At 39.0% G+C, this 27,222-nt stretch overlaps 1 protein-coding gene across 1 annotated transcript in view; it reads right to left on the bottom strand.

Annotated features, from left to right (window-relative positions):
• KCNQ5 (potassium voltage-gated channel subfamily Q member 5) overlaps positions 1-27,222 on the bottom strand; it is a 515,760-nt gene that overhangs the window by 85,615 nt on the left and 402,923 nt on the right. Inside the window, exons 4-7 of the mRNA XM_042939160.1 lie at positions 23,482-23,657; positions 22,491-22,616; positions 9,270-9,380; positions 2,870-2,965 (exon numbers count right to left, since the gene is read on the bottom strand). Of these exons, the coding sequence (XP_042795094.1) occupies positions 2,870-2,965; positions 9,270-9,380; positions 22,491-22,616; positions 23,482-23,657 (509 nt within the window). The remainder of the gene's footprint in view (positions 1-2,869; positions 2,966-9,269; positions 9,381-22,490; positions 22,617-23,481; positions 23,658-27,222) is intronic.

Genomic DNA, 27,222 nt, shown 5'->3' with positions numbered 1-27,222 from the left:
TTTAAAGTTTATTTATTTTTTGAGAGAGAGACAGAGAGAGAAAGAAAGAGAGAGCACAAGCAAATGAGGGACAGAAAGAGAGAGGGAGGTACAGAATCTGAAGCAGGCTCCAGGCTCCGAATGGTCAGCGCAGAGCCTGATGCAGGTCTTGAACCCATGAAACATGAAATCATGACCTGAGCCGAACTTGGATGTTAAACCGACTGAGCTACTCAGGTGCCCCAAAGGGTTCAGTTTCTAACAGAACAGCTGATATTTTAAAATGTTTTTTGATATAGAGTTCCACTTTAATATCCAGAATTATCAAGAATATGTGCCTAGAAGTGGTTGTATTTTGAGTATGTGTTGATTGAGAAAATATACAATAAAAAAGTTAATAAATACTTTAGTAAGGATTTTAAATGAATTTAAACTTTATTTTTGATAACAGTATCTACAGTATCCTGGGGGCAAGTAGTCTAGATATGGGGAAGATATATGACTGGTTCCATAGGTAGACATATATGATTAGTGCCTGGATAGATGTAAGGAACTTATAGAATAATGTCTGCATTCACAAATTGGAAAACATTGTTCTAGAATTAAAAGATGAGAGGTAAATTAAAGATAATTAAAAGATAAAAATAGTAAGAAGAAAAATTCATTGAAAGTGTGTTAATACCTCATAACCAGTTAAGAAGCACCAAAGGCTGAAAGGCTATCTGGGCCTCAGGTATTTTGTGTGCATACTAAAATGTGTGACATTTGTTTTAATTATGGTGATTATCTACTTGGCTTCAGATCTTAAAATTCTACTGCGTAAGGATCTTTTTATTTACAAAAACAAAATTTATCTTTAATGCTTTTTTAAAACCTAAAAATTAAAAAAATAGAGACTCTCAGTGATTTGTGTTAGAAGTCATGTCCAATGGTCTGTCGATAGTTGTAGAATAGTTTGATTTAAAAATTAATACTTATTGGGGCACCTGGGTGGCTCAGTTGGTTAAGTGTCCAACTTGGCTCAGGTCATGAGTTCGAGCCCCGCATCAGGTTTTCTGCAGTCAGCACAGAGCCTGCTTTGGATCCTCTGTTCCCCTCTCTGTGCTTCTCCCCCACTTTCATGCTCTTTCTCTCTCAAAATAAATAAACATTAAAAAGTTAATACTTATTTTGTCATTAGATACAAAAAGATGTCCTTCATGATATAACTGAACGGCCCTCCCCTGCTTCTTTCCCTTGTTCCATTTCTGTTGGAGGTACTGCATATCATAGCCATGGGCAAAGGCTAAAGATAGAGTTATGTAGTAGCTATCCCCCAGCAACCCACCCATTTAAACCTACAATCTAAATGAAAACAGTATCTTGTCACTAGTAGGAATTTATCCAAAGGATACAGGAGTGCAGATTCAAAGGGGCACATGTACCCCAATGTTTATAGCAACACTTTCAACAATAGCCAAATTATGGAAAGAACCTAAATGTCCATCAACTGATGAATGGATAAAAAAGATGTGGTTTATATACACAATGGAATACTACTTGGCAATGAGAAAGAATGAGATCCTGCCATTTGCAGCAACGTGGATGGAACTGGAGGGTATTATGCAAAGTGAAATAAGTCAGTCAGAGAAAGACAGATATCTTATGTTTTCACTCATACGTGGAACTTGAGAAAGTTAACAGAAGACCATGGGGGAAGGGAAGGGGAAAAAATAGTTACAAATAGAGAGGGAGGGAGGCAAACCATAAGAGACTCTTAAATACAGAGAACAAACTGAGGGTTGATGGGGGTGGAGTAGGGGAGAGGGGAAAACGGGTGATAGGCACTGAGGAGGGCACTTGTTGGGATGAGCACTGGGTGTTGCTTGTAAGTGATGAATCAATGGGAATCTAGCTCCAAAACCAAGAACACACTGTATACAGTAGCCAACTGCAGTCAACTTGACAATAAATTATATTAAAACAACAACAACAACAACAACAACAACAACAACAGTGTGCTGTTACTACAACATGACGATAAATCTCCTGACATCTCAGATCACCACCCCAAAACCCTTCAGTTTAGAAGTTCTGCATCTCCCACTGCTTGGCAGAAAGGGAAAACAATTTTAGGCTGTATAATCATTGTCTGCATAATTAAATACCAACTTCATGGTATGGATTTAGAGAAGAATATATTTTGTGATTTTCAGGCAACCTGGTTTTAGGATGGTTCTATTCTCAAAAGATATAAATGGCAATGGGAAAAGCATTCCTTTTTAAGCCTGAAGCAAACCTCGAGATATTGAAGAGAGAATGAAATGTTAAACAACCTTATATTATGAGTTAGTTTCAAATAATATGCTTATTAGTTCATATTCTCAAACATTGACATATTCCATAATCCCACCAGCTCTTAAGATATTCAAGTTATTGCTCTAATGATGGCATTAAAAACAATCTCATGGGCAGTAAACCTTGACATCCTGAACAAATATGCTGTTCTTCAGAACAGTAGCACACATCTGCCTGGAGAAAGTAATCGCAATGCAGGGAACAATCCCATGTTCTGCTCTATCACTTAACGATCAATTATGTTTCATCAAGTAATTCGCAAGACATATTAGGTCATTCCAGGAGCAACACAACTGCTAACCTCTCCATGGCCTTGCTGGCATGGTTAATAAATCTGAGCAATACACGGGCCATTTGCTGAAAATATATATAGTCGGGAGGGGGGAACATTTGCCCAAATCCAAGACTGTACATTAAGTTCCAATTTCATTTTTTTTTACAAACAAAACAAATCAGAAGCTCTACTAAGCACTGAAGCACAAAGACTGGAAAATGACCCGGCAAGCGCTTACAGTGACAGATGTTGCCATCAACCTATTACACTGACATTCACCTGAATGAGGTTGGCAGCTGGGTTCCTTCTTTTCTCAAAGTGTTTCTGGCGGTGCTGTTCTTGTACTTTTAATGCAAAACCCGAGCCAAGAATGCCCTGGAACAAAATACAAAAATAGTTCCTAAATTTTTTTCAAAAGGACTGTTAAGCAATATAAATATTAAAAAAAAAACCTCAAATGAGTCTAAGGAAAGACAAACACTAGTCAACCTGTTCGTAAACATATTACTTATTAAAACAAACACTATTTACCTCTTTTATGATACCACTGGCAATGGCAAGTTGTGGGGCAAGACTCCCAAGAAATGTAACAACTTTTGTTCTTTAGTAAATCAACCGGGCAATGCCATTTATTATTTCTTACAGTATGGTAAGAGGCATTACAATTACAAATAAAAATCACAATTTTTAAAGATGTTTTTTGTGTGACCTTCTCTGTGACACTTCTTTATATGTTAGAGGAAATTCCCCATTTGGAATTAGGGGATGTGATTGAATTCAGAGGCTAGGAATTCTGGTTCTGGGCAGAGGTGGATTTAAAATTTGGGACAGTTTAAAGTCTCACTACTGTGGACATGGGAGTTTTTCTAGCACTTTGATGATACTATGAAATTTTATATTTTCCATTCTTGAAATGGTGGGGTATTTTTAAAATCTGTCCCAGCTTAATTCTTCACGATGCTATAATTCTACGCCTACCCAAGTAGAGTGAAAGGGGTGGGGGGAGATAGTTATCCAGACACTCAGTTTTGAACACCAAGTTTTCCATTTTGCCTGTTTATACAATAAAGACAAGAGCTCAGGTTATTGCAAAGAACATTCCTACTTCCCTGAGTTTTAATCTCACACTTTTAGCATTCCTTACCTTTCTGGTTTTAGCTCACTTTTTCAGATTTTGGAGTTAGTCAGACTAGTATGTGTCTCCTATGTTTATATTAGTACTTTTGGCTGGTTTGCCTCTTTCTGCTTATCATTTTGATCTGCTAGAATCCTGGCTCTTTGAAATGCCTCCCTCTTTTCAGTTTGCTCTGGTCTAACATTTGTGGAATCAAGATGCTTTGTTTCAGCCTTGGGCTGGCTTTTGGAGCTTGCTAAATTCAGTCTCTAGGCTTTGTTCATAAGTTTCCACTTTATTGGCATGGGACGTGGATCTCTACTGCTTTCAAGTCTGTGGCTTTTACTTGCTAGCTATAAATTATTACCTTTTTATTAAACTTCAAGGAGTCTAACTCTTAAGCTAGAGATGGATGTCTTATAAGCACTGAGTCAGTATTTGCTGTAGATAGGGAATGGTTGTTTTTCTTTTCATATGTATATGTTTACTTATTCATTTTGCAAGAGAGAGAAGGGGAGGAGGGGCGGAGAGAGAGAGGGAGAGAGAATCCCAAGCAGGTTCCGCGCTATCAGTGAGATCATGAACTCATGAACCGTGAGATCATGACCTGAGCCAACATTGAATGCTCAACCAAATGAGTTACCCAGGCACCCCATCTTTTATTTATATTTTCAAAGTAGCTCAAAGATGGTATAAGCTACCTAGGCAAGTGGTGGGTTTCTCATCTTTAGAAGGTGTTAAGTCTCGGCTGGATGACAATTTGACCAAGATATATTTGGGCTCTAGATCACCTTTAATGCCCCCTTCTTATCTTACATGTTACCATTCTGAGCACATCTGTGACAATAGCCAGATAATCAGTAATACAATTATGTTTAAAATACAGTTACATGATAATACTGCTTGCTATTAATGAGCAATAATCTCCATTATTAATTAGGATGAATGACTGTACCGTGAAATTAGAAATTACATTATAGGTTCTGTTTTCCATCTGCCTTTTTTTGTGATTGTCTCATGCTGTCTAAGATCATTAGGCTGGGGATGCACAAACCAAACTTCGTGCAAACTTAAAAACCTGGTCCGTATGGTCTTGTTTGTCAATTTAAACAACATTTCCCTCCATGTAGAGGTTATAAAAATGGCCTTCCAACTCTAGTCACTCATAACTCCTAAATTTTTTACTGCTATTTGAAGTGACTTAGGAAAGATTTATTTATTTTCCTTTTAATGTTATTTTTCATGAAGCACATACATGTAAGAAAATAGAAGGCATTAGAGTATATTACATATTTGTTATATGTATTGTGTGTACATACATTACATGCATAGGGCACATAATCCACTCATGGAGCATAATTCAGATTTTGTAGACATTAAATTAACAGTAATAGCTACCATTTTTTGGTATTTATTATGTGAAAATGAGGTTTAAATGTAAATCCCTTTTGGAAAATAAAGACAGGCCTAGCACAAACTCAGCATTTGCCAAACAAACTAAAATGTGCTAAAAATCACACTGGCATTGCTTAGAAATATATATTAGTAGTTGGCAAATGTTTGCTACATATCTCTTGTGCCAGACTGTACATTACAACAGTTATTAAACCAGGTCTGCTCATTGTCTCATTATGGCTCCATTCCAATTTTCTTCCACCTCTCTACACAGCTCAGTGAACCTCAGAAGTCTGTTAAAATAAAGTTCATTATGTTATATATATATATATATATATATATATATATATATATATATACATACACACATATATACGTATACATATATAAAACTTATGGGATATATATAAATATATTATATATCTATAACTTATGGGATATATATATGTTATCTATGTATATAATCCATGTGCCATGCCTTCAAATAGCAACATCAATAAAATGAAACTTCATAGAAATTGACTTCTGTTGGGGTGCCTGAGTGGCTCAGTTGGTTGAACGTCTGACTTTGGCTCAGGTCATGATCTCATGGTTTGTGAGTTTGAGCCCCGTGTCGGGCTCTATGCTGACAGCTCAGAGCCCAGAGCCTGCTTCGGATCCTGTGTCTCTCTCTCTCTCTCTGCCCCTTCCCCACCCGTTCTCTCTCTCTCTCAAAAATAAATAAACATTAAATTTTTTTTTTAAAAAATTGACTTTTGTTTTCATTCATTGCCTAAGATCACATGACTTAAATTTTTAGGTTTTATGTTTTAGTGCTATGTTGAGAAGTATTACATAAACATCAAGTACAAAGAAAATATGTTTTGGTAAACATTTAAGTATCTATCCCTTTTTATCTCCCAGATTAAAGGAGCTTAATGTAGCACAGAAGGACAGGCTACACTGAAAGATACTCTTAGCAGGAAGGAAGGGAGTGTTCTAAAGAAGGGAAAGGCCTGCACCTTAGGGCGATGCTGAGGAGCTGACTGCTTCTGTCTGCTCATTAGCTTAGGGATGCTGTGGGCCTCAAGGAAAGTGATCTTCCAGTGGAGTTTGGAAGGGTAGTTATATGGCTCTATGATGTGCAGAAGAGTCCTTCTGCTTTGAAGAAAGATGGGGAAAGGCTCTTCTTTTTCTTGGTCCTTGGTTTCCTGGGTGGGAGGAAACCCAACCAGGGATGGCTCACGTCTCACCTCTAAGTTTCCCAGCAAAATGTGCTTTCCTAAATCTCAATCATACAACACTGTTGCCAGCAGGCACACAAGACATAATGGTATTTCCAGCCACTTTTTTTAAAGGTATATATGGACCATTTAGTTTTTTCTTTTTTAAAGGTATATATGGACAATTTAGTCTTTCATTCAGTAAATATGAGGTTGCAATAAAAGATATATGGTAAGCCAACTATTCTTGGCATTGTTAGGGAGTGTTCTGTGCAAGCAAGTTTCTCAGATTTCCAGCACATATATATATTTTTTAACGTTTTATTTATTTTTGAGAGAGACAGAGTGCGAGTGGGGGAGGGGCAGAGAGAGGGAGACACAGAATCTGAAGCAGGCTCCAGGCTCTGAGCTGTCAGCACAGAGCCCGACATGGGGCTCGAACCCACGAACCGTGAGATCATGACCTGAGCTGAAGTCAGACACTTAACTGACGGAGCCACACAGGCGTCCCTCCCTTTTTTAACATTTTATTTAGATTTCCAACACATATTAATTTAATTTGCATATCTGAAAATTGTAATCACTTTATTGGGAAACATTTCCAAGCATAACAACTTAGTGTCTGACCTCTAACCTAACAGAATAACACAATTTAACCTTCCTGTGATAGTCCAGAGTTTCCTTATGGGGACTGGTATTTTGCTGTGCTGGATACGGCCAGTTTCCAGAGATGGGTTGACCCTAACACTAATGGGCCCCAGGTCCTTACAGATTTTGAACACTCGTGTTTGCTTGCTTCTTACAAATATTTTCCCCTTCCTTTGTTGTTAGTTTTCCACCATCTCTTCCCATTACACTGTTCAATCAGTGGACCTCTGCCTTTGCTGTTTATAATCTTCAGAGAATTGTAAAACTATGTAGCTCAGCTTATCAGAATTTTCTCTAAATTAAGAACAGGTTATGATTTAGGTTTCAAGAGGCTCTCCTATGAGGACAACACATACACTGTTGTCAATTTTAATAGCCCAGAAGTTGCCTGCTTCTTTGTTTATAGTTTTTCACTGGATCACACAGGTTGTTTTATATGTGGTCTCAGGATAAGTATAGACACTAAAGCAGCAGTATTTTGGTAAAAAAACCCAAGAACGTATTTATTGTTTCTAAAGGTATTTTCATGTAGGGAATTTGATTACTGAATGAATCCCTGCTCTGTTATGGATTGTTGAGTTTGCCAGATAAGTTGATTCTGGATAAGTGAGATTTTTTTTTTTTGACTCTCCTTGATTTTGTCATTTCACAACAGAAAACAATACATCTAGATTCATACATAAAATGGGAGACAAAATTCATGAAGGTTTTCTACATGGCAAGCATTAGACATATCACCATATTGCTCTTGACAAAATTTCTGTGGGTGCAATAATTCTTCTTCTATTATATAGATCAAGAAACATACCCCATGTTACTATTATTGGCTGAACTGTATCCCTCTGAAATTCCTATGCTGGAATCCTAATTCCCAGTACTTTAGAAAGTGACTTTATTTGGAGATAAGGTCTTTACAGAAGTAATCAAGTTACAATGAAGTCATTAGGATGAGCCCTAATATGATATGACTGGTGTCTTTATGAGAGGAAGTTTGGACATAGACATGTACAGAGGGAAGACAATGTGAGGATACAGGGAGAAGACTGCTATCCGTGAACCAAGGAAAGATGTCTGGAACAGATCCTTCTCTCATGCTCCTCAACAAGAACCAACCTTGCTTGCCCCTTGATTTTGGACTTCTAGATTCCAGAACTGTGAGACAATAAATGTCTGCTGTTTAAGTCACCCAACCTGTGATGTCTTTATAGCGGCCCTGGCAAACTAATATAGTCGCATGGGTGTACGTGACAAAACCAGGTAGCATGTGGCTTTAAATCCAAGCCAAGATCTAATGCTCAAGTGTATGCATAGTCGTTTCGGTATCTTCTCTGTGGTCTCGTATGGTCTGGGGCAGAACCAGCCAGTCAATCTAAAGTTGGGGTCTGGCCATGGGAACGACATGAGTGTCCTCTGCACTCATTCACAGGCAGAGATGAAGCCCTGTGAGCCAAAGGCTGGGATGCTGAAAATCCCTAATCCCTTGGCTTCCTGTGGAGGGATGCTCTGGGGTCTCTGCTCAGCAGAGACGTGATGCCACTCACAGATAAGTACAGAGCAAGAGTGTCTGGAGCAAGAGTGAAGTTATTGTTCCTTAAGCATGCCTGCTGCTACACTGTAACCCTCCTTTTTGTTGGCTCTCTTCCCCTACAAGAGGTGGAGTGAGCAAAGTGAGAATTTGGGGATGGAGGCAAATTGTAATATTTTGACCAGCTGCCTTTATAAAAACAAGAGGATAAAATGATCAGAGAGTAAGCATCATCCATTAAGGAGAAAATAATCAGAGGCTTGGGAGAAGATAAATGTGCTCTTCATTCTGATAAGATGCAGAAGCTGTTCACTAAGAAAAATCAGTGATGGTGACAGAAAGAATAAATTGTCTGACACATTGAAACCCTTTAAGGTCATATGCTTTTCACTCAAATGGATCTGAAGAGGTAATATTCCACTTATCACATCCAACTCTTAAGCAGCACATGTTATAAGCCAAATCGGAGAGATCAGTTTAAAAAGAAGATATCTTTAAATCTTTATACATATTTTAAATGTATTAGTAGCACATTGAATGAGAGGTGATGACATCTGAATTATTATTTGGTCATAAAGACCAAAGGGCATAAAACTCTCAGGTTAAGTATCTCCAAGGGAAGAACATATTTCACAAATTTTCCAACTAGATGTATGTATAAAAGTCAACATTATATTAATAAAATTATATCTGTAGCGATATAGATATGTTCCGGGCACACCAATTTGTGAAAGCTCATGCTAATAAACCTCTAAGATCTAATTTAAACTGTTTTATTTCTGCAAAGATACTCACGGCAGGAAGTGCAAAGAAAGAAATGCCAAGGAGTGCAAAGCCTGCAGAAAGCAATCTTCCCAGCCAAGTTAGGGGAGTTTTGTCTCCATAGCCAATCGTTGTCAATGTAATCTAAAAACAAAATAAATAGAACGTGCAGCTTAAGTACTTGAGAGGAAAGTTAGGACCTATGAACAGGAGGCAAAGCAACGTTTCCACTAAATCATTATTCAACAAGCCTTGTTGGCGCATTTTATTACTGTGCTTTAATTTTCCGTGACGCATAACAGAGCTTCTCTTTGTTTAAGGAAGGGAATAACCTACATACTTGTTCCTCCCTTATAACACAATTTTCCATCTTTTCTAAGTGTTTCCAAGGAAAGGTTATTTAAATAAGCGGATAACCATCAGAGATACAGAAATGATAGCACCATGGATTTAGGACTGGATCAGTACACAAAACAATAATTTATGTTAATTAAGCCTGTCTATTTATTACCTTGGCAGGCATTTCCTGGAGGTCTGGTGTGTGCAAGGTACGTGTTATGATTTGTAGTGGAACAAAAATTAGAGGCACGTAGTTCTTGTCCTAAGATATTTATGGCACAAGAGGGGAGACACGTCACACACAAATCATTAAAACACAAAATAGGGCAAGACAGCTACTATGATGGATGCACAAATAATCTGCTAAGTGGATTCAAAGAACAGATTGATTGTTTCCAGCTTGGAGGGGGTGGGGGAGGCAGTCAAGGAGGCTTTGAAAGAGAAGCAATATTTTGCGAGGCAAAAATGATAAAGAGGGTGATCTAGGGTGGGAAACAGGTGACCAGCTGCACAGCAGTGAGAACAAATATGGTAGGTTCTAGAAAGTATAAGTTGTTTAGTTGGGTTGGAGCATGGTGGGTCTTAAGAGGATTAGTGGAAGAGAAGATTAACTAAATATGCTATTGCTAGATCAGGGAGTGTCTTTGAAAAACGATATTTGGATCATGTCTCTCCCATGATCAGACTGCTCCAGGATCTTCCCATGTTTCTTAGAACAAAGTCCCAGCTCCTCTCCAAGGCCCATGAGGTTGTGCACGATCTGGAAGAATGATGGTGCAAGCGAACTGGAACAGTGCCAACGAGGCTGTATGGGAGTGCAAAGTAAAGAGACGTGCTTATGAAGTTCAATAGAAATGCATTTGTTAATCGTCTGGGATGAAGGGGAAGACTAAGTCAACTAGGACTTAAAAATTTTAAGAAGACAGCTCCAGTATAAATAGAAATATGATGAGAAAAAGATTTTGGAGCAAAGATAGAGAGTTTGGTTTTGCAAATAAGTGCTTTTTAAACATTTTTTAAATGTTTATTTATTTTTGAGAGAGAGAGACACATACCATGTGAGCATGGAGGGGCGGAGAGAGGGAGACACAGAATCCAAAGTAGGATCTAGGCTCTGAGCTGTCAGCATAGAGCCCAACGTGGGGCTCGAACTCACAAAACACAAGACCTGACCTGAGCCGAAGTCAGATGCTTAACCAACAGAGCCACCCAGGCACCCTGCATAAGTAGTTTTTAAATGTTAGTATGACTCTGATCTAGAAATGTCGAGCAGGAAATTGATATAGAGAACTTGAGTCTTGAAAGACAGAGACTGGGTTTGGCATGAGATTTGGATTTTAGAGTCAGGCACAGGATGATTATTGAAACTTTGTGAATAAATGAGATTGCAAAGTGTGCAAAGAAAGGGCCCAAGGACACCTCAGGAAATAGACATTTAAGAGATGGAAGGGAAAGGAGTCAGAGGAGAATAAATATTTTAAAAAGTAAGGGAACTAGAAATGGGTAAAATACATGGAAACTCAATGAAGAAGAGAGAGTTTCATAAGGGACCAGGTAATCCCTGGTATCACAGTCTCATAGAAAACAAGGAGAATGAGGACTGAGAAAAAAGATACTGGTTATGGAGATAGATAGTCACTGATTTCTAGGAAAGTGGTTGCTTTGGTCTTATCATCCTACCTGGGTTTTGAAGGAGGGGTTACATTTGAGAGACAGAAATGATAGAAGGAGATGATGCTTTGTGATGCCAGACCTTTCAGAAACTTACAGCTCAGCTGATAAGCCTTTCCTAGCTTTCTTCTCTCCTCACTTCCATGAGGTATCTTCGGTGGCTCCCCTTATGTGGGACCTCCTATGCTAATCAAACTTTGACTATTGGATTCTTAAGGTTTAATTCTGGGTCTTTCTCTCTTTTAAAAAATTCTATTCTTCTCTCACTTTCCTTTCTCTTCTATCCCATTTATTTCTGTCTCTTCCCAGGTGATCTTAAGTGTTCTCATGGATTTAAATTTTTATGGTGAACACATCAATTTATACCTTCAGGCAAGATTCTTTTGAGCTCTAGATTCACATATATACAGTTGATATTTCAATTTGGATGACACACAGTCATTTAAACTTCACATGTTTAAAACAGAGCACTTATCGCCCCCAAAGCTGTAACTCCCCCAAATGTATCCCTTCCCATCCTAATCAAGGGCACCACCATCCACCCAGTTGCTCATGTCAGAAGCCTCAGTTGTCCTCATTCCTTGTTTCCCTCACTCCTCTCCCTGAATCTATCAAGTCCCATGGATCCTATTACCCAAAGATACTGCAAATTCATCCCCTGTGCACTGTCTTCCCTGCCACCATGATAGGCCAGGCTTCTGCAGCAATGTCTTAATTGCTATCTCTGCTTTTGCTTTTGATTTCCTCCAGTTCCTTCTCCCAAACCTGTGAGGGAAATTATTTTGTTACTTCCTTTTAAAAATCCTTCAATGGCTATTCACTGAATTCAGAATAAATTCTAAGCTCCTAACTATGGGCCTACCTGATCTAGTCTCCACCTGCCTCTCCAAGATGATTCCGGTTTCACCCTTGCTCACTATACTTTATTCACAATGTCCTTTCAACTCCTCAAACAGGCCAGGCTATTTCTGCCACAGTTCCTTTGCATATCTTGTTTCCTCAGCCAGAATTATTTTTCTCCCCACCCTTCCCAGGGTTTCTTCTCATTCTTCAAGTCTTATCCAAAATACTCTATTGTCAGAGAGGTCTCCCCTACCCACTCTGTCTACAATGGGGCCTCCAGTCACTTTCTATTGCAGCCCCTTGCTTCTTAATATCACTTACCATAAGTGGTAGATTTCTGTATGTTTCTTTGGGGAGGGATCTCTATTTCCTTTACCAGAAGGGAAACTGTGTCTTTACTCTGTTATCTCTCTAACATCTAGCATGAGTAAATTAAGTAAATTATGTAAAGATTGAATCCTTTCAAGAACACTGGCAACAAATGGAGTGAGAAAAATAGGGCAAGAGCTCCCAGAAACCTCTGACTTGAAGGCAGGCTTTCTAGGATGTATTTGTGCATGTCTGAAGAAAGAATGAGGCTGACGGGGGGAAGACTGGTAGCTTTATACAGGGTAAGGCAACCGTGGAGGAAGGAACATGGGATCAAGGGTACAGTTGGAATGGTTAGCCTTGGCAGTATGGAAGAACACCTCTTCCCCCATGGGGAAAAGATGGGGACACAGTGTGAATGAAGAGCAGCACTAAGGATGCTTGAGGTGGTCATCTTCAATTCCAGTGAAAGAGAGGGTGGGATCAGCCATGGGGAGCAAAAGGCTTAGAGCAGGGAAAAGGCTTGGGGCTGTGACAGTGTGAGAGGGTGTCAAGCACAGATCAATAAGTGGTCTACGGAGTGGGGGAGGCTCATCCAAGGTTGGAGAGAGGGAGTTTGTAGTAGAACCTAGTAGTCAAGTTAATCACACATCACCAGCGTTATCAGTGGTGGGGCTCTCAAAAGAATTCCTTGAGATTGCAGAAAAAATATTCAATTTTAACATTTTTAAAAAGTTTATTTATTTATTTTGAGAGAGATGGAGACAGCGTGAGTGGGGAAGGGGCAGAAAGAGAGGGAGACAAAGAATCCCAAGCAGGCTCTGTGCTGACAGCGCAGAGCCGGATGCGGGGCTCTGACTCACGAAACCCCGAGATCATCACCTGAGCTGAAACCAAGAGTTGACTGAGCCACCCAGGCACCCCTTGCCTCAATTTTATTATAGGTTCCTAATCTTAAAATACCTGGGAAAGATTTTAATCTATAAATTTTCTGCAAAGTAGCTTAATCCTTTTACAGCAGTTTAATAATAATAAATTAAAGGAGATATTTCATGGTTTGGTCACAGCAATAATGGTAAACTTTACATTCTAATAATACAGTAGTCCCCCTTATCCACAAGGGATGTATTCTAAGACCCCCAATGGATGCTTGAAGCCACACTTAGTACTGAACCCTATATATGCTGTTTTTTCCTATACACATATATCTGTGATAAAGTTTAATATATAAATTAAGTATAGTAAGAGATTAACAACAATAATAAGAAGAACAGTTATAACAACATACTGAAAGTTATGTGAATGTGGTGGTCTCTCTTGAAATATTATCCTCACCCTTCTTGTGATGATGTAAGATGATAAAATGCCTACGTGATAAGATGAGGTGAGGTGAATGAGGTAGGTATTGTGAAGTAGTATTAGGCTACTACTGACCTCTGACCAAACACAGAGGGAGGACCATCTACTTCCCAAGGGCAGATTGACTGCAGGTAACTAAAACAGCGGAAAGAGAAACCAGGGATAAGGGGGAACTACCCTGCATTTAAGTTATTCTCATTGACTCATCCCTCAGAGAGCGTTTTTTTGTTTGTTTGGTTTTGTTTTTTTAAATCACTGCCTCTAACTCTGAAGAATGAGACACGGCAAAGTGATGATGTGCTCAGTATTTCATTGTGAGTAGAGAAGAATGGCTGTTCTATCTCGTTCTGGATTTATAATTGCCCTCCCTCTTACATGAGTCCTTTTTCAGGGAGAAAAGAATGCTTCAACTCTGGGAGCTGCCCCCTGGAGCCCCGTGGGAATGGCAAAGACTCTGCTCACCTCTCTGCACTCCGGTTCAGGCTTCCAGACCACCCACCTTCTCTCTGCACTTGGTGCAGGCTCCCAATGACCATGTTCCACTGCCTGCAGGTGGCTGGAAAGACGGCAGCCAAGCTCAGGTGCGACAACTTCCTCCACTCCAATTTCAAAGTCTCTCAGGATGTTGTTTGGTTGAAAGCATAGAGGCCTTTTGTTGCCAAGCCGGGCTTGAGGAGGATCTGGCAACAGGGTGGCAGTTTTGTCTCAGTCCATTCTGGGGAGTGGGCTGGTGGGAGTTGCCTTTGTTTTGTGCCTGGTGGGAGTGTGTCTTTTTTTATGGCTGCAAAGGGGGCAACTGGGCTCCTTGATAGTTAACAGACAGGTAGCATCAGGGATGAAAATGTGACATTTCTAAAATGCACATACAATAAAAAGATGTGAACTTCTTTATGAATTCACACTGACCCATCAGCTTGATCGGCTGCTGGCTTTCTAAGCAGTAACTGGTACATGCGATGAAACCATCCTCCAATGAGGCCTACATAGCTGTTCATTGATTTTCAGAACTTTTAGGTCAAGCTGTCCTTGAAGTACTGGTGTGTCCCCTTGGAAAAGTACAACTACATTATGTTTCTTTTCTTTTCCTAGCATCTGGAACGCCCTGCTAGTGATTATCAGCTGATCCTTTGTACATGAACTGAGCAGCAGAAGCTCTTTTGGTGTTTATTTTTCCCACATTTGCACCAAACAATAGACCCATTTCTGTCTTCTAGAAATCTTGTGAATCTTTCAATGGCTGAACGTAGTAACGACTAGTTTCATTTGGATCGAGATGCAGAGATGCTCTGGGGGAGCAGCTTGTCTCAGAGAAACTTGAGAGGGTGCGTATGTCATCTTTAGGGAATTGGAAGACATCCACCATATTGGACATCATTCCATTTTTTACCTACTTCCGGAGCTTACAAGAGATATGCTGGTTAACAAGTGCTGAATAGATTAAAATTTTAAAATGTATTTACATACGTACTTACATATTGATGATTGATTCCTACTCATTGACTTTTGACCATGGTGTTTACAATATCATTGGGAAGTTTGTGAAGCTTTGAATTTACTTATAAAATGAAAAGATAAGTTTAAAAACTTTCAAGTATCTCTTCCAGTGCAGTTTTAGGGAGATTACTACTTTCCTTAAGCGAAAGGATGTCATTTATTGCCACGTGTTGTGACCCGAGGTGGAAACTGGCAGATGCATTCTCAGGCTGTAGCCCGACAAGACAGATTAGGATGAGAGGGAATGGCCCACTGCACCCTGTCGCCCCTCCTCAGTTGACCTCAGGAATGCTGGTAGTTTGTGCCGTGTCTCCAGTCGGACTATCTACTGGAAGGTGATGTGGCAGCCGGGAACAGTTCAGATACATTTTTGCCCTCATCTTCCATACACTCAGTTGCAGCCATGCAGGTGAAAAAACATATTTTATGAAAAATCTGTGGGTTGCAAATGTTGGCATGGATATGTACTTGTAGTAGCAAAGGCAGACTGGGGGCTCCTTAGTGTGTTTAGTAACCCATAATTCTTCTTCAGGAATAATACTGCAACACAAATGTAAATCCTGGCCCAAGCTTTCTTTTTTTTTTTCTTTTTAATTTTTAAAATTTAAATTCAAGGTAGCTAACACACAGTGCAATATTGGTTTCAGGAGTAGAATTCAATGATTCATCACTTAAATACAACACCTGGTGCTCATCATAACAAGTGTCCTCCTTAATACCAATACCTGACATGCATCTAGCCCATCCTCCACCCACCTCCCTCCATCAATCCTCAATTTGTTCTCTATCTCTAAGAGTCTCTTATGGTTTCCCTCTCTGTTTTCTTTCCCCCACCCCTTCCAATATGCTTATCTGTTTTGTTTCTTAAATTCCACATATGAGTGAAATCATATGGTGTTTGTCTTTCTCTGACTGACTTATTTCAATTAGCATAATATACTCTAGCTCCATTCATGTCATTGCAAATGACAAGATTTCATTTTTTTTTATGGCCGAGTAATAGTCCATTATATATATATATATATATATATATATATATATATATAACACACACACACACACACACACACAATATGTATACACACACACACACACACCACATCTTCTTTATCCATTCACCAGTCGAGGGACATTTGTGACCCAAGCTTTTTTTCTTTTTCTTTTCTTTTCTTTTTTTGTGAGATAGCAGATGCTATGGTCGGATTACAATTTGGAAACTGGTTAGGCTGTAGTTTTTTTTCTTTCAATAACAGAATTAATTCTAAACCAGTAGGTATAAACCCATCCTTCTCTTCCAGTAATAAATCAATAAACATTTATTGGTTTAACTTTGAGGATACAATTATGAATACTAGTTTATAGCTAATGTATTCATGTAAACAAACTAAAAACATACTATTTGTAGATTTCCAAAGCACAGTATCATTTCCATGTAAGGTGGTCTTTTACACGAGGATGATTCACATTAGCAGTTTGTGAACCATTAGATGAGAAAGGTTTTCCATCTACAAACACCGGAATCTCTTGTGGTGGTGGTATCATATCATTTGGGTTCTGTCGTGGCAGGCAGCTCAGGGCAATAGCATTTCATGTTGTTCTTCCAGGCTCATAGTCAAATATGTAATACCAGTAGTGACTAACATTTGTCCAGTGTCTGATAAAGCACATCTATGTGTCCTAATCTCATTTTAATACACATAACAACTTTGTATTTGGGTAATATTATTTTCTCAATTTTATAGAGAGAGTAAATGTTTGCTGAATACCACACTAAATCATAACAGTAGGGCTGGAAGCCAAGTTTCTTGACTGTAATTCTTCTGCTCTTTTCCAATAAGTATGTGCTCAACGTTTATGGAATAAATCTAAGCAAAAAATATTCAGAACCATGTGTGAGATGACTTCTTAGGAAGGAACAGACTTCTTAGGAAAGGCTTTCCCAAAGAGGCTTCTGACCAATATACTTCAAAGATCCATGCCATCAGGGTAGGCACAGGGATTGTAGATGCTCACGGCAGCTAGGATGTTTTGGTGGGCAGCAGCTTGGGTATGTGTGTTTCAGTGTTTGCTTGGTACTTGACAATGTTCTTGAATAGTTGGGGGTTGGTGTGTTGATTATCTTGTGGCCAAGTGAAGCTCTGATACCATCAGACAGTGTATTGGTGGTGAGAAACAGCTGTTAACTTTTATTTAATGGATCAGCACTGAGTCAGAAAACAACAGCTTAAAAAAGTGGCAGAAAACATTTTGTACTGTTGAACCCAGTCTAAAGAGGGTTGATTCCTGGTATTATCAAAGAAAAGGGTATTTTTGTTCATTCCACAAATTTACACCATTTCTTATTAATTAAAATTTTTTTTAATGTTTACTTACGTTTGAGAGAGAGAGAGAGAGAGAGAGTGCGAATGGAAGGGGGCAGAGAGAGAGGGAGACACAGAATTGGAAGCAGGCTCCAGGCTCAGAGCTGTCAGCACAGAGCCCGACCAGGGGCTCAAACTCAGACTGTGAGATCATGACCTGGGCTGCGGTCAGACACTCAACTGACTGAGCCACCCGGGTGCCCCACACCATTTCTTATTCTTAGATTTTGCAGGGGGATGAAACTCATGGCATACATTTGGGCTGTACAACCTGCTGAGTGCACCATACATAGAGTCTTCTATATTATTTGCTTTCAGAAAGTCTGTAAGATTTTCAGCATAAATTCTAGGACTAATACTTCTACATGCCTGAAGTAATCATTTCAAGCACACGGTCCCAGGTGGGGGTTGTGCTCAGATGGTTACTCCAGAATAGATTTATACTACCTGCTGCTGTATGCTTCTTAAAAAAAAAAAAAAGGCTACCCCATAACACTGTCTTCATCACAGAAATATCAGTAAATAGAGAACAAACTGGCCTTTGAGAACAGGTCATATCAGGCAATATTACTTCAGGAAGACCTGATCTTATGTTATTTCAGAATAAATCTAACTGAAAAGGAGAAAAATAATAACAGGAAAGGAGATAATAATAGGAAATAACTCCAGGAAGACTTGTTCTTAAATTGTTTCAGAATAAATCTAAAGCAACCAAAAAGGAAGAAAATAATAATAGGAAATAATATTAAATGGAGCTACGCTTAACAATCAGAAGATCCTCTTTTCCTGTAGCTGTCAGTGCCTCAACCACCAGAGTTAAGTCCCCTTGCACCTTTTTTTACTTCCTCTGTCACAGATGTCCCTTTAGTTGCTACTTCAAAACCTAGAATATCTTTTCACTGTAACCCCCAATTCCCAAACCCCTTCTGTGCTTAAGCTGTGGGTCTGACATGAAGTATATAGCTCTTTGTTCTTTTTGTTATAAAGGTGTTTCCATCTAACATCCACAACCAAATGTCCATAGCAACAGTAGCTACCATCTTTGGGCACTGGCTGTGGTCTTAGTCTTATTCCACTTACTGAGCTAGGTGTTGATATTCAATAGTATGGAATGTTTTCAGGGATCAGAGTTCTTTGAATTGCTACTGGCTTTGAGCAGCGCTGATCACACCATGAATTCCTCCAAAAGTCGGCCTTGGAGATGGCCCTCACCATTTTCTTAATGAAAGAAGTTTAATATTTAACATTCAGAATTCACTGGGATTTTGTATCCATAGACCACAAATTGCATTTTGATACTTAATGTCAATAATTTGGGCTTTTTTAATGAAGAGAATTTCCTTTGTTTTAATGTTTATTTATTTATTTTGAAAGAGGGAGAGAGAGAGAGAGGGAGAGCGAGCTCTGAAGGGGTAGAGAGAGAGGGAGAGAGCAAGCAGGCTCCACACCATCAGCACAGAGCCCTGTGTGGGGCTCAAACTCATGAACTGTGAGATCATGACCTGAGCCGAAATCAAGAGTTAGTCGCTTAATTGACTGAACCACCCAGGCGCCCCAAGAATTTCCTTTTTTTAAACGAAAGCCTACCACTTAGAAATACTCCAATTCAGGATGCTTTTATTTCTCCATTTATTATGGATACTTTCATAGTTATCAAGGTGTCCATTATGTGCAAAATGGACAATTTCAACTAAAAAGTATCCAGCCATATATTTCATTAAGGTCTGATCAATATATCATAAAAGGTATACTGTTCTAAATTTATTTTATTTCACACTGGAGATCTAGTATATGTTCTTCTTATAAAGAATAGAAATAATACACACTCTTGTTTGCTTTCTTGTATATTTCTAGGATTCAGACAATTTCATCAATGACTCAGTTAATATCAACAAACTCACTGTGGACCAACACGGCCTTTTCCTAGAAGCCTGACATCGTAGAAGATTTTCACTTTTGCATTGAAGACTAGATTTTTTTTTAATAGAGACATAATTAGGTCATTCAAAGAACCTGTTAAGTACAGGTTAAACTTCAGTCCAAATAGCACAACCGAAATGGGAATCAATGAAAATATGTTGCTTCCCCTCTGAAAGTCACAGATATGACCTTTGAAAACCTGCTACGTGGGTTATTCTGGCAAAAGAAATAAGCTGGTGACTAAGTGAGAAGTATATTAAGACTTTCCCACACACTGTTTAACACACAATACAGCAATTCTTATTAGTAATAAGGAGAAAAGGAAGGCTATTGGGAAGAAAGATAAAGAGCTGCCAGGCTGAACTCCCCAACAACTGCATCTCAGTGGGACAGGTACACCTGAATGTCTCAATAATTTAAGTACGTTAGAATTATCAGAGAGAAACAAAAACTAAACTTAAAATTCAAATTGTTGCTTTGAAGCCTGGGATAATAAACTGTCGTCCCCTTGCTGGCTAGAGAAGCCTCCTATTTTCTCAGTTTACACAGTTTATCCCACAATGAGTCATAGATTTTCATTTGCTCTCTACATATAAAAGGTATTTTAAGAATGTCACATGACTGCTCTCTTTCAGGTTTTCTACTTTCTTCCTTTCAAAATGTCCATTATTGCTTGTGAAGTGGAAGGAAGGAGTTGGGAACCAAGTTATGAAACCACCAGATCGCTTTGTTATCAATGGCATAATCTTGTAGACATTTACTCTGATAATTTAATTAAAAAAATCCTAACCTTCAGGTGAATATATTTCTGATTCTTATTCATTTTACTGCTGCCGTGCAGCCAACAAACATACCGAGTTCTGCTTAATACAAGCCCTGACAAATTGTCCTTGTTCTTGACGAGGGTTCTAGTTCTCCCTGATGAGCTTTTAATGGGTAGCAGAACAATGCAACAATTGGTAACTTAAATCCATGCTTCACAAAACCAACAACCAACTTAAAAATATTAAAAAAAAATTTTTAAACGTTTATTTATTTTTGAGAGAGAGAAAGACAGAGTGCGAATGAGAGAGAGAGGGAAACACAGAATCCGAAGCAGGCTCCAGGCTCTGAGGTGTCAGCACAGAGCCTGACGGAGGGCTCGAATACACGAAATGCAAGATCATGACCTGAGCTGAAGTTGGATGCTTAATGGACTGAGCCACCCAGGTGCCCCTCAACTTATAAATATTTTAATAACAGTTTAAGAAAATGGTATTTTAATTTTGGTGAGTGTCTAGAACTCAAGAAATATTATGATTTATTAGAGAACTTAACTTTGTTGGACCAAAGAGATGGGAAGCTGTTTAGACAGTTAAAAATGCTGTACATTTTCACAAAACACACTTTTGGAATGTCTTAAGGAATAAAATAAAAAGACATATAGTTTATACACTGCCAAAAGCACGCCCCTAGCCTGTGACATTATTATTAGGGCACATGTTTCAATGACTTTTATAGATTCTTTACAATGCAGACAAGATTTTTACTTTAATGAAAAACTGTGCCTTGCTTAGAGCACACCCTTCCAGGTTATCAACTTCTGATTTTATGGGGCTGTGCATCTTTCATGGCTTTTGAGCTACTTTACAACTCTGTAAGTTGTAGATAACTAGTAGCAGTGGAAAGTAATTCTTGTCTATAGACACATAAATAAATTCTGTCTAGTGGAGGTTTAATTGACTTCCCTCTCACATTGTGGAAGAAGCCAGATTCATTTCAATATTCCTGATCTTTACGTGGTAATGTTCTTGGATAGCTCTTTGAACTGGATGTAACATCTTACTGGTTCCCTCATTAATCATGACAAGTTTAAAAAAGGAGTTAAAATCTTTAGCATGTGTCTGTATGAGAGTTACGATTTTTTTATTTGGGTGAAGTTTCCTGTAAGAACCATTTATTTATTTTTTTAATATCTTTTTTCTTTTTAAAAACATTTTTTTGAAGGTTATTTATTTATTTTGAAAGAGACAGAGACAGCGTGGGTGGGGGAGGCACAGAGAGAGAGGGAGACAGAGATCCCAAGCAGTCTCCGTGCTGCCTCTGTGGGGAGCCCCATGCAGGTGGCTCCAAATCACAAAACCGTGAGATAGTGACCTGAGCTGAAACCGAGGGACATTTAACCTAATGAGCCACCCAAGAGTGGCCTTTAGTAACAATTTAAATGAAAAGTAGGTTTTTGTATGGATAGGTTTTAAAAAAAATTATTTTTAAATGTTTATTTTTGAGAATGGGAGAGAGAGACAGAGACCAGGGGGAGTGCAGAGAGAAGGAGGCAGAATCCAAAGCAGGCTCCAGGCTCTGAGCTGTTGTTAGCAGAGCACCCAACACCAGGCTCCAACTCACGGACCTCGAGATCATGACCTGAGCCAAAGTCAGATGCCCAACCAACTGAGCCACCCAGGTGCCTATTATGGAAAGTTTTGATATTAGGTGTCTATAATCTCTGATCTCACAGATGGTTATCAGTTTTCTCTTTTTCACTTGTGCCATACTTTTCTTAACTTTCATTCAGCTATTATTCCTTTTTTTTTTTAACCTCAGAGAAACTTTCTGATGAGAGGTAAGCCAATGCAACAATTGGTAATTTAAATTTGTGCTCCACAAAGTTAAGACAAACAAACAAGCCGATTAAGATTTTAATCACTGTTTAAAAAAAACCAATGTATTCTTATTTTGGCAACAATCTAGCACTCAAGAAATACTTCTGATGATTTATAAGAGAACTTGATTTTGTTGAGCTATAGAGATGGGAAAACTCTTCAGACAATTTTAGTGCTGTATATTTTCATGTAACTCTCTTTTGGAAGTTAATGTTTTTATTGAGACCTTTCATAAATGATTCCTAGGAATCATTACACTGTATTCAAAGGAAACATTTCACAAAATCCAAAAAACAAAACTAGATTTTTATACTCACTGTGCCCCACCAGAGAGCATCTGCATATGTAGAAAACTCTTTATTGGCATCCTTTTCCACAAGATAGACAAGGAAAGATGAAAAAATAAGAACCAAAAATCCTATGTACCAAGCCGTGATTAATTCCTAGATATAAAAGGAATTGAAAGATCGTTAGAAGTAAAAAATCCGTGTAAAAGGGGAAAAAAAATCTATGCATTCATTTTACTACTTTTTGGATATTTATGATAATATTTATTTGTTTATTTATAGGATTTACTCCTTTTTTAATGTTTATTTATTTTTGAGAGAGTGCAAGCTGGGGAGTGGCAGAAAGAGGGGAACAGAGGATCCGAAGCAGGCTCTGTGTGGACAGAGGACAGCCTGATGTGGGGCTCGAAATCACTCACCGCAAGATCATGACCTGAGCCAAAGTTGGATGCTCAACCGACTGAGCCACCCAGGTGCCCCGAATTTGCTTTTTTTATTCAGTGGATGTCCCAGTGAACAGGACAACTTCCTCAGGTTTCTTTTTTAAATGGTTGCACAGTATTCTAAATGTATGGGTTTACTATAATTTATTTGAGGCGTAAGGACTTGGAAAGCATTGCTTTTTATTTGAGTATAGTTGACACACAATCTTACATTAGTTTCAGGTGTGCAACATCTCTGTATGTTACGCTGGGCTCACCACAAGTGTGGCTGACATCTGTCACCACACATACTGCTACAGTATCAGTGTCTATAGTCCCTGTGCCGTCCCTTTTATCCCGTGACTTAGTCATTCCCTAACTGCAAGCCTGGACCCCCCTCTCCCTTTTACCCACTTTGCCTCTCCTCCCAATCTCCTTCCCTCTGGCAACCATCTGACGACTTTTGAACAACCCATTATACATTGTGCTGTAGCCAATTTCTGAAATGACTCCGTTTGCTTGATGGGTTCTACTCTCCCACAGCAATCAACGAAAACGTTTCAAAAGTCTTGTTCTGCAATTCAGAAAGCAGATCTTACCTTGCTGTGAGCATAAACCACCGAACCTAGCAATTTCCAAGTGCCTCCCCTTCGGTCCATGCGCACCATACGGAGGATCTGTAGGAAACGGAGACTTCTGAGTGCGGACGTGGCGAAAATATTACCCTGAGTTTTTGCAGAAACAACTGCTATCGAAGCGATAAGAACAATGGTATCTGAAAGAAACAGGTTGAAACAATCGTAAGTAGCAGGACTAGGAATTTTGATTTCTCAAAATAATGTTTCAGAAAGTTTCACTTTGACCTATTTGAGGCACAAAGAAACAGATCCAACCCCAGCCTGGAATGGTGCTGCTTGGGATTTGTGATAACTGAAGAGTGAAAAGGGAAGGAAGAAAACCTACTTAACTGCCTTAGTTCTGACCCCTTGGCCGTTCTATGCTTTATGTACGCAATTCTGAACCGTTTGCTATGTAACCTTTGATGAATTGGATGGCCAGTGGCCTTCAGAAAGTTCAGTGTACCAGGGAGCAGTGAGGCTGTGCGGCTCTGGTTTCTCAGCATTCCGGTCTGGCAGAAAGGAGCTTCTGCCTCAGTCCCACCACGGTGGCTTCCAGGGTGATGCCACAGAGGCACCACAGCCTGCACGGCTCTGAACGCGCTGCTTGGTATAATCCTATTTCTGGTTTTCTTGCCAAAGAAACTCGTAGCTCCTTTCTCCAAAAAGTTCCCTTATGCTAGGGAGTCTGCCTCGTCATGCACCATTTAACAAAGGTCTTAACTGAGGTGCATCCTCTAGGCTCTCTGCACAGAGTACTCTTTACGCCTGGTCAGTTACATGGAAGTTTGGTATACAAATGAAACAATACTACATTTGTTACAACAGAGTATGTAATTATATACACTGTACATTGCATGGGAATGGATATTTGATGTTTGACATTGACATTTGGCTTAAAATACATCTGCCCTTTTGTAAGCTAAAAAAGAGAAAAAAGAGCAGCTAATGAAAGCATAAAAAAAAAAAAAAAAAAGAGGACTTAATTGCTCCGAGGGCAAATATCTGAGGGATGGCAAGTAGGTTCTGAAGAGGGAGAAGTCAAGTGGGGATGAATGGCCTCCTATGGCAATTTTAAAATAAGTTAACTTGACCTTAACGTTCTCAAATAAATTTTCTTTCCCACTCCAAGTGGGCTGTGCATGACTGGGTGTCCAGACTCCAGAGAGAGGTTCCACTTCAAGGGCATTGGATTTATAATGTTTCTGTGACCCTCAGCATTAACTGCTGTATGAATCTGTATTCATCATCCAGCTGAGTCCTTCTCCCTGTACTGAGCAAACTCTGGTCTCCTGGTGTGGACTGAGCACATCTTTTGAATGACTCTTCTGGTCCCCTTTTTCGGTCAGGACTTGGAGTGGCTGGCGGTACAAGGGTCAGCTAAAGGGCTTTTTCCAATCAGATCTAAACACTATAGGACTTTGTGAGTAGGTACACAAGAAGCCACAGCACCTCCTTGAGTTACAGCTCTGTGCTGCTGTTGGAAATGAGAAGGAACTAAATGTGTTGACAGAGACACCAAAGACATATTTTAAGAGAGGAAGAAGACAGTTGTAAAGCTATATATACAATGTGATCTTATTTTAATAAAAAAAATATGACTAGAAAAGCCATGTGAGAATATACACAGGTTATTACCATTAATTCTCCTTCGGGGTAGAGAGTGGGGTGACTATGTGGGTAAAGGGACTTTTTACTTTGAGTTATTAATTTCTGTAATATTGAATTTTATAACATTTTTTAAAATGACTTTTGAAATCAGAAAAAAAACTTTATTTTTAAAATGTTTATTTATTTTGAGAGAGAGAAAGAGAGAGATAGGGGAGGGACAGAGGGAGAGGGGGAGAGAGAATCCCAAGCAGGCTCCACACTGTCAGTGCAGAGCCTGACTCAGGGCTTGAACCCATGAACCGCAAGATCATGACCTGAGCTTAAATCAAGAGTCCGATGCTTAACCGACTGAGCCACCAGGTGCCCCAGAAAAAAAAACTTTAGAGAAGAGTTAAGTGTAAAAACATCTCTTGGTCTGTATCATTTGGAGGGATTTCCTCCTGAGATAAGTGATTTACAGACAAAGACATTTCTTATATGGTCCTGTTAGATATAGATTTGCTTTTACTTCTCATTGTAAACCTGCTTCCTAGCAAGTGTACAAAGGAAAGGAAAAAGAACAATACCCCATTTACCATGTTAAAATATTGAAGATAGTAGAAATAAGTAAATGACTGAGAGGGGTGCAGAAAATACAGCATGTAAAACTTACTGTGTGCCTGGCCCTTTCTTTAGTTCTGTGTTTTTTTTTTTTTAATTAAAAAAATTTTTTTAATGTTTACTTATTTTTGAGACAGAGAGAGACAGAGCGTGAGCAGAGGAGGGGCAGAGAGAGGGAGACACAGAATCTGAAACAGGCTCCAGGCTTCAGGCTCTGAGCTGTCAGCACAGAACCTGATGCGAGGCTTGAACCCATGAACCGCTAATTCACGACCTGAGCCAAAGTCGGAAGCTCAACCGACTGATCCACCCAGGTGCCCATAGTTCTGTGTTTTTTAATGAATGTTCATTATTTGATCCTTATAACAACTCTGTTTGTTGGTTAGGTCATCTACAGATCCCACTGTACAGATGAGAAAAGTGAGGCACAAAAAGCACATACTGTATTAGTTTAAAAGAATCAGCCATCAAGCTGTTAGACTACAGCACAAAAAGTATGAAGCTATGAAGTTATGCTAGCTCATTAGAGAAAACCTAGACAAAGTAAAAGCAACAGTGCCGGTTTGAGACAATTTAAAAAAGTATGCACACAGTGAATCATAATCTAAGTGTTTGAGGTCATAAAATATGCAAAGGTAACTACAGATATGATTTAACACCCTCATTGTAATTCAGTTCAGATGAGAAAGTCAGAGTTCAGTAAAATGAAATCATAGATGAGCGACCAAATGGCAAATGATGAATGCAGTCATAACAATGTTTCTGGTTGGATTACAGTCCTCCACTGAATTTTGCTGTCAGTACCACCTAGAAATATTTCCCAGGCCCATATTTTAGAAGTTATGACTACTCCTTATTTTTATTTTTATGTATGTATTTATTATTTCTGTAGTCCATTACTTTATAGATTGGAGGTTCCACAAGTTTGGATACTTGTGTCCCAAGTACATAGTGTAGTTCCTGAAACATAGTAAGCTCTCAATAAATATTTATAGAATGAACTCTGGTTAATAAATACTTAAAAATAGCTTGATTTTTGTTCTCTTACCGTATCACTGCCTTAATAACTAGAATCATCATCTAAAACACTCTTTTTTAAAAAAAATTAAATGTTTATTTATTTTTGAGAGATAGACAAAGCACAAGCAGGGGAGGGGCAGAGAGAGAGGGAGACAGAATCTGAAGCAGGCTCCAGCCTCTGAGCTGTCAACACAGAGCCTGACACGGGGCTCGAACTCACAAACTGTGAGATCCTGACCTGAGCCAAAGTTGGATGCTTAACTGACTAAGCCACCCAGGTGCCCCTAAAATACTCTTAAATTAATGAAGGGATCATTTCAGTATTCTATCTTGAAGTCTACTGCAACATATTGATTCATAGCTATCATCTATTAAAGTTTATAACTCTCACTAAGATTCCTTTTTTTTTTTTTAAAGTTTACTTATTTTGAGAAAGAAAGCACGTGCACATGCATGAATGGGGAAGGGCAGAGAGAGAGAATCCAAGCAGGC

Source organism: Panthera leo, chromosome B2 (assembly GCF_018350215.1).
Source record: "Panthera leo isolate Ple1 chromosome B2, P.leo_Ple1_pat1.1, whole genome shotgun sequence".
In the NCBI taxonomy this organism is placed as follows: Eukaryota; Metazoa; Chordata; class Mammalia; order Carnivora; family Felidae; genus Panthera; species Panthera leo.
This window is presented reverse-complemented; position numbering and strand designations above follow the sequence as displayed.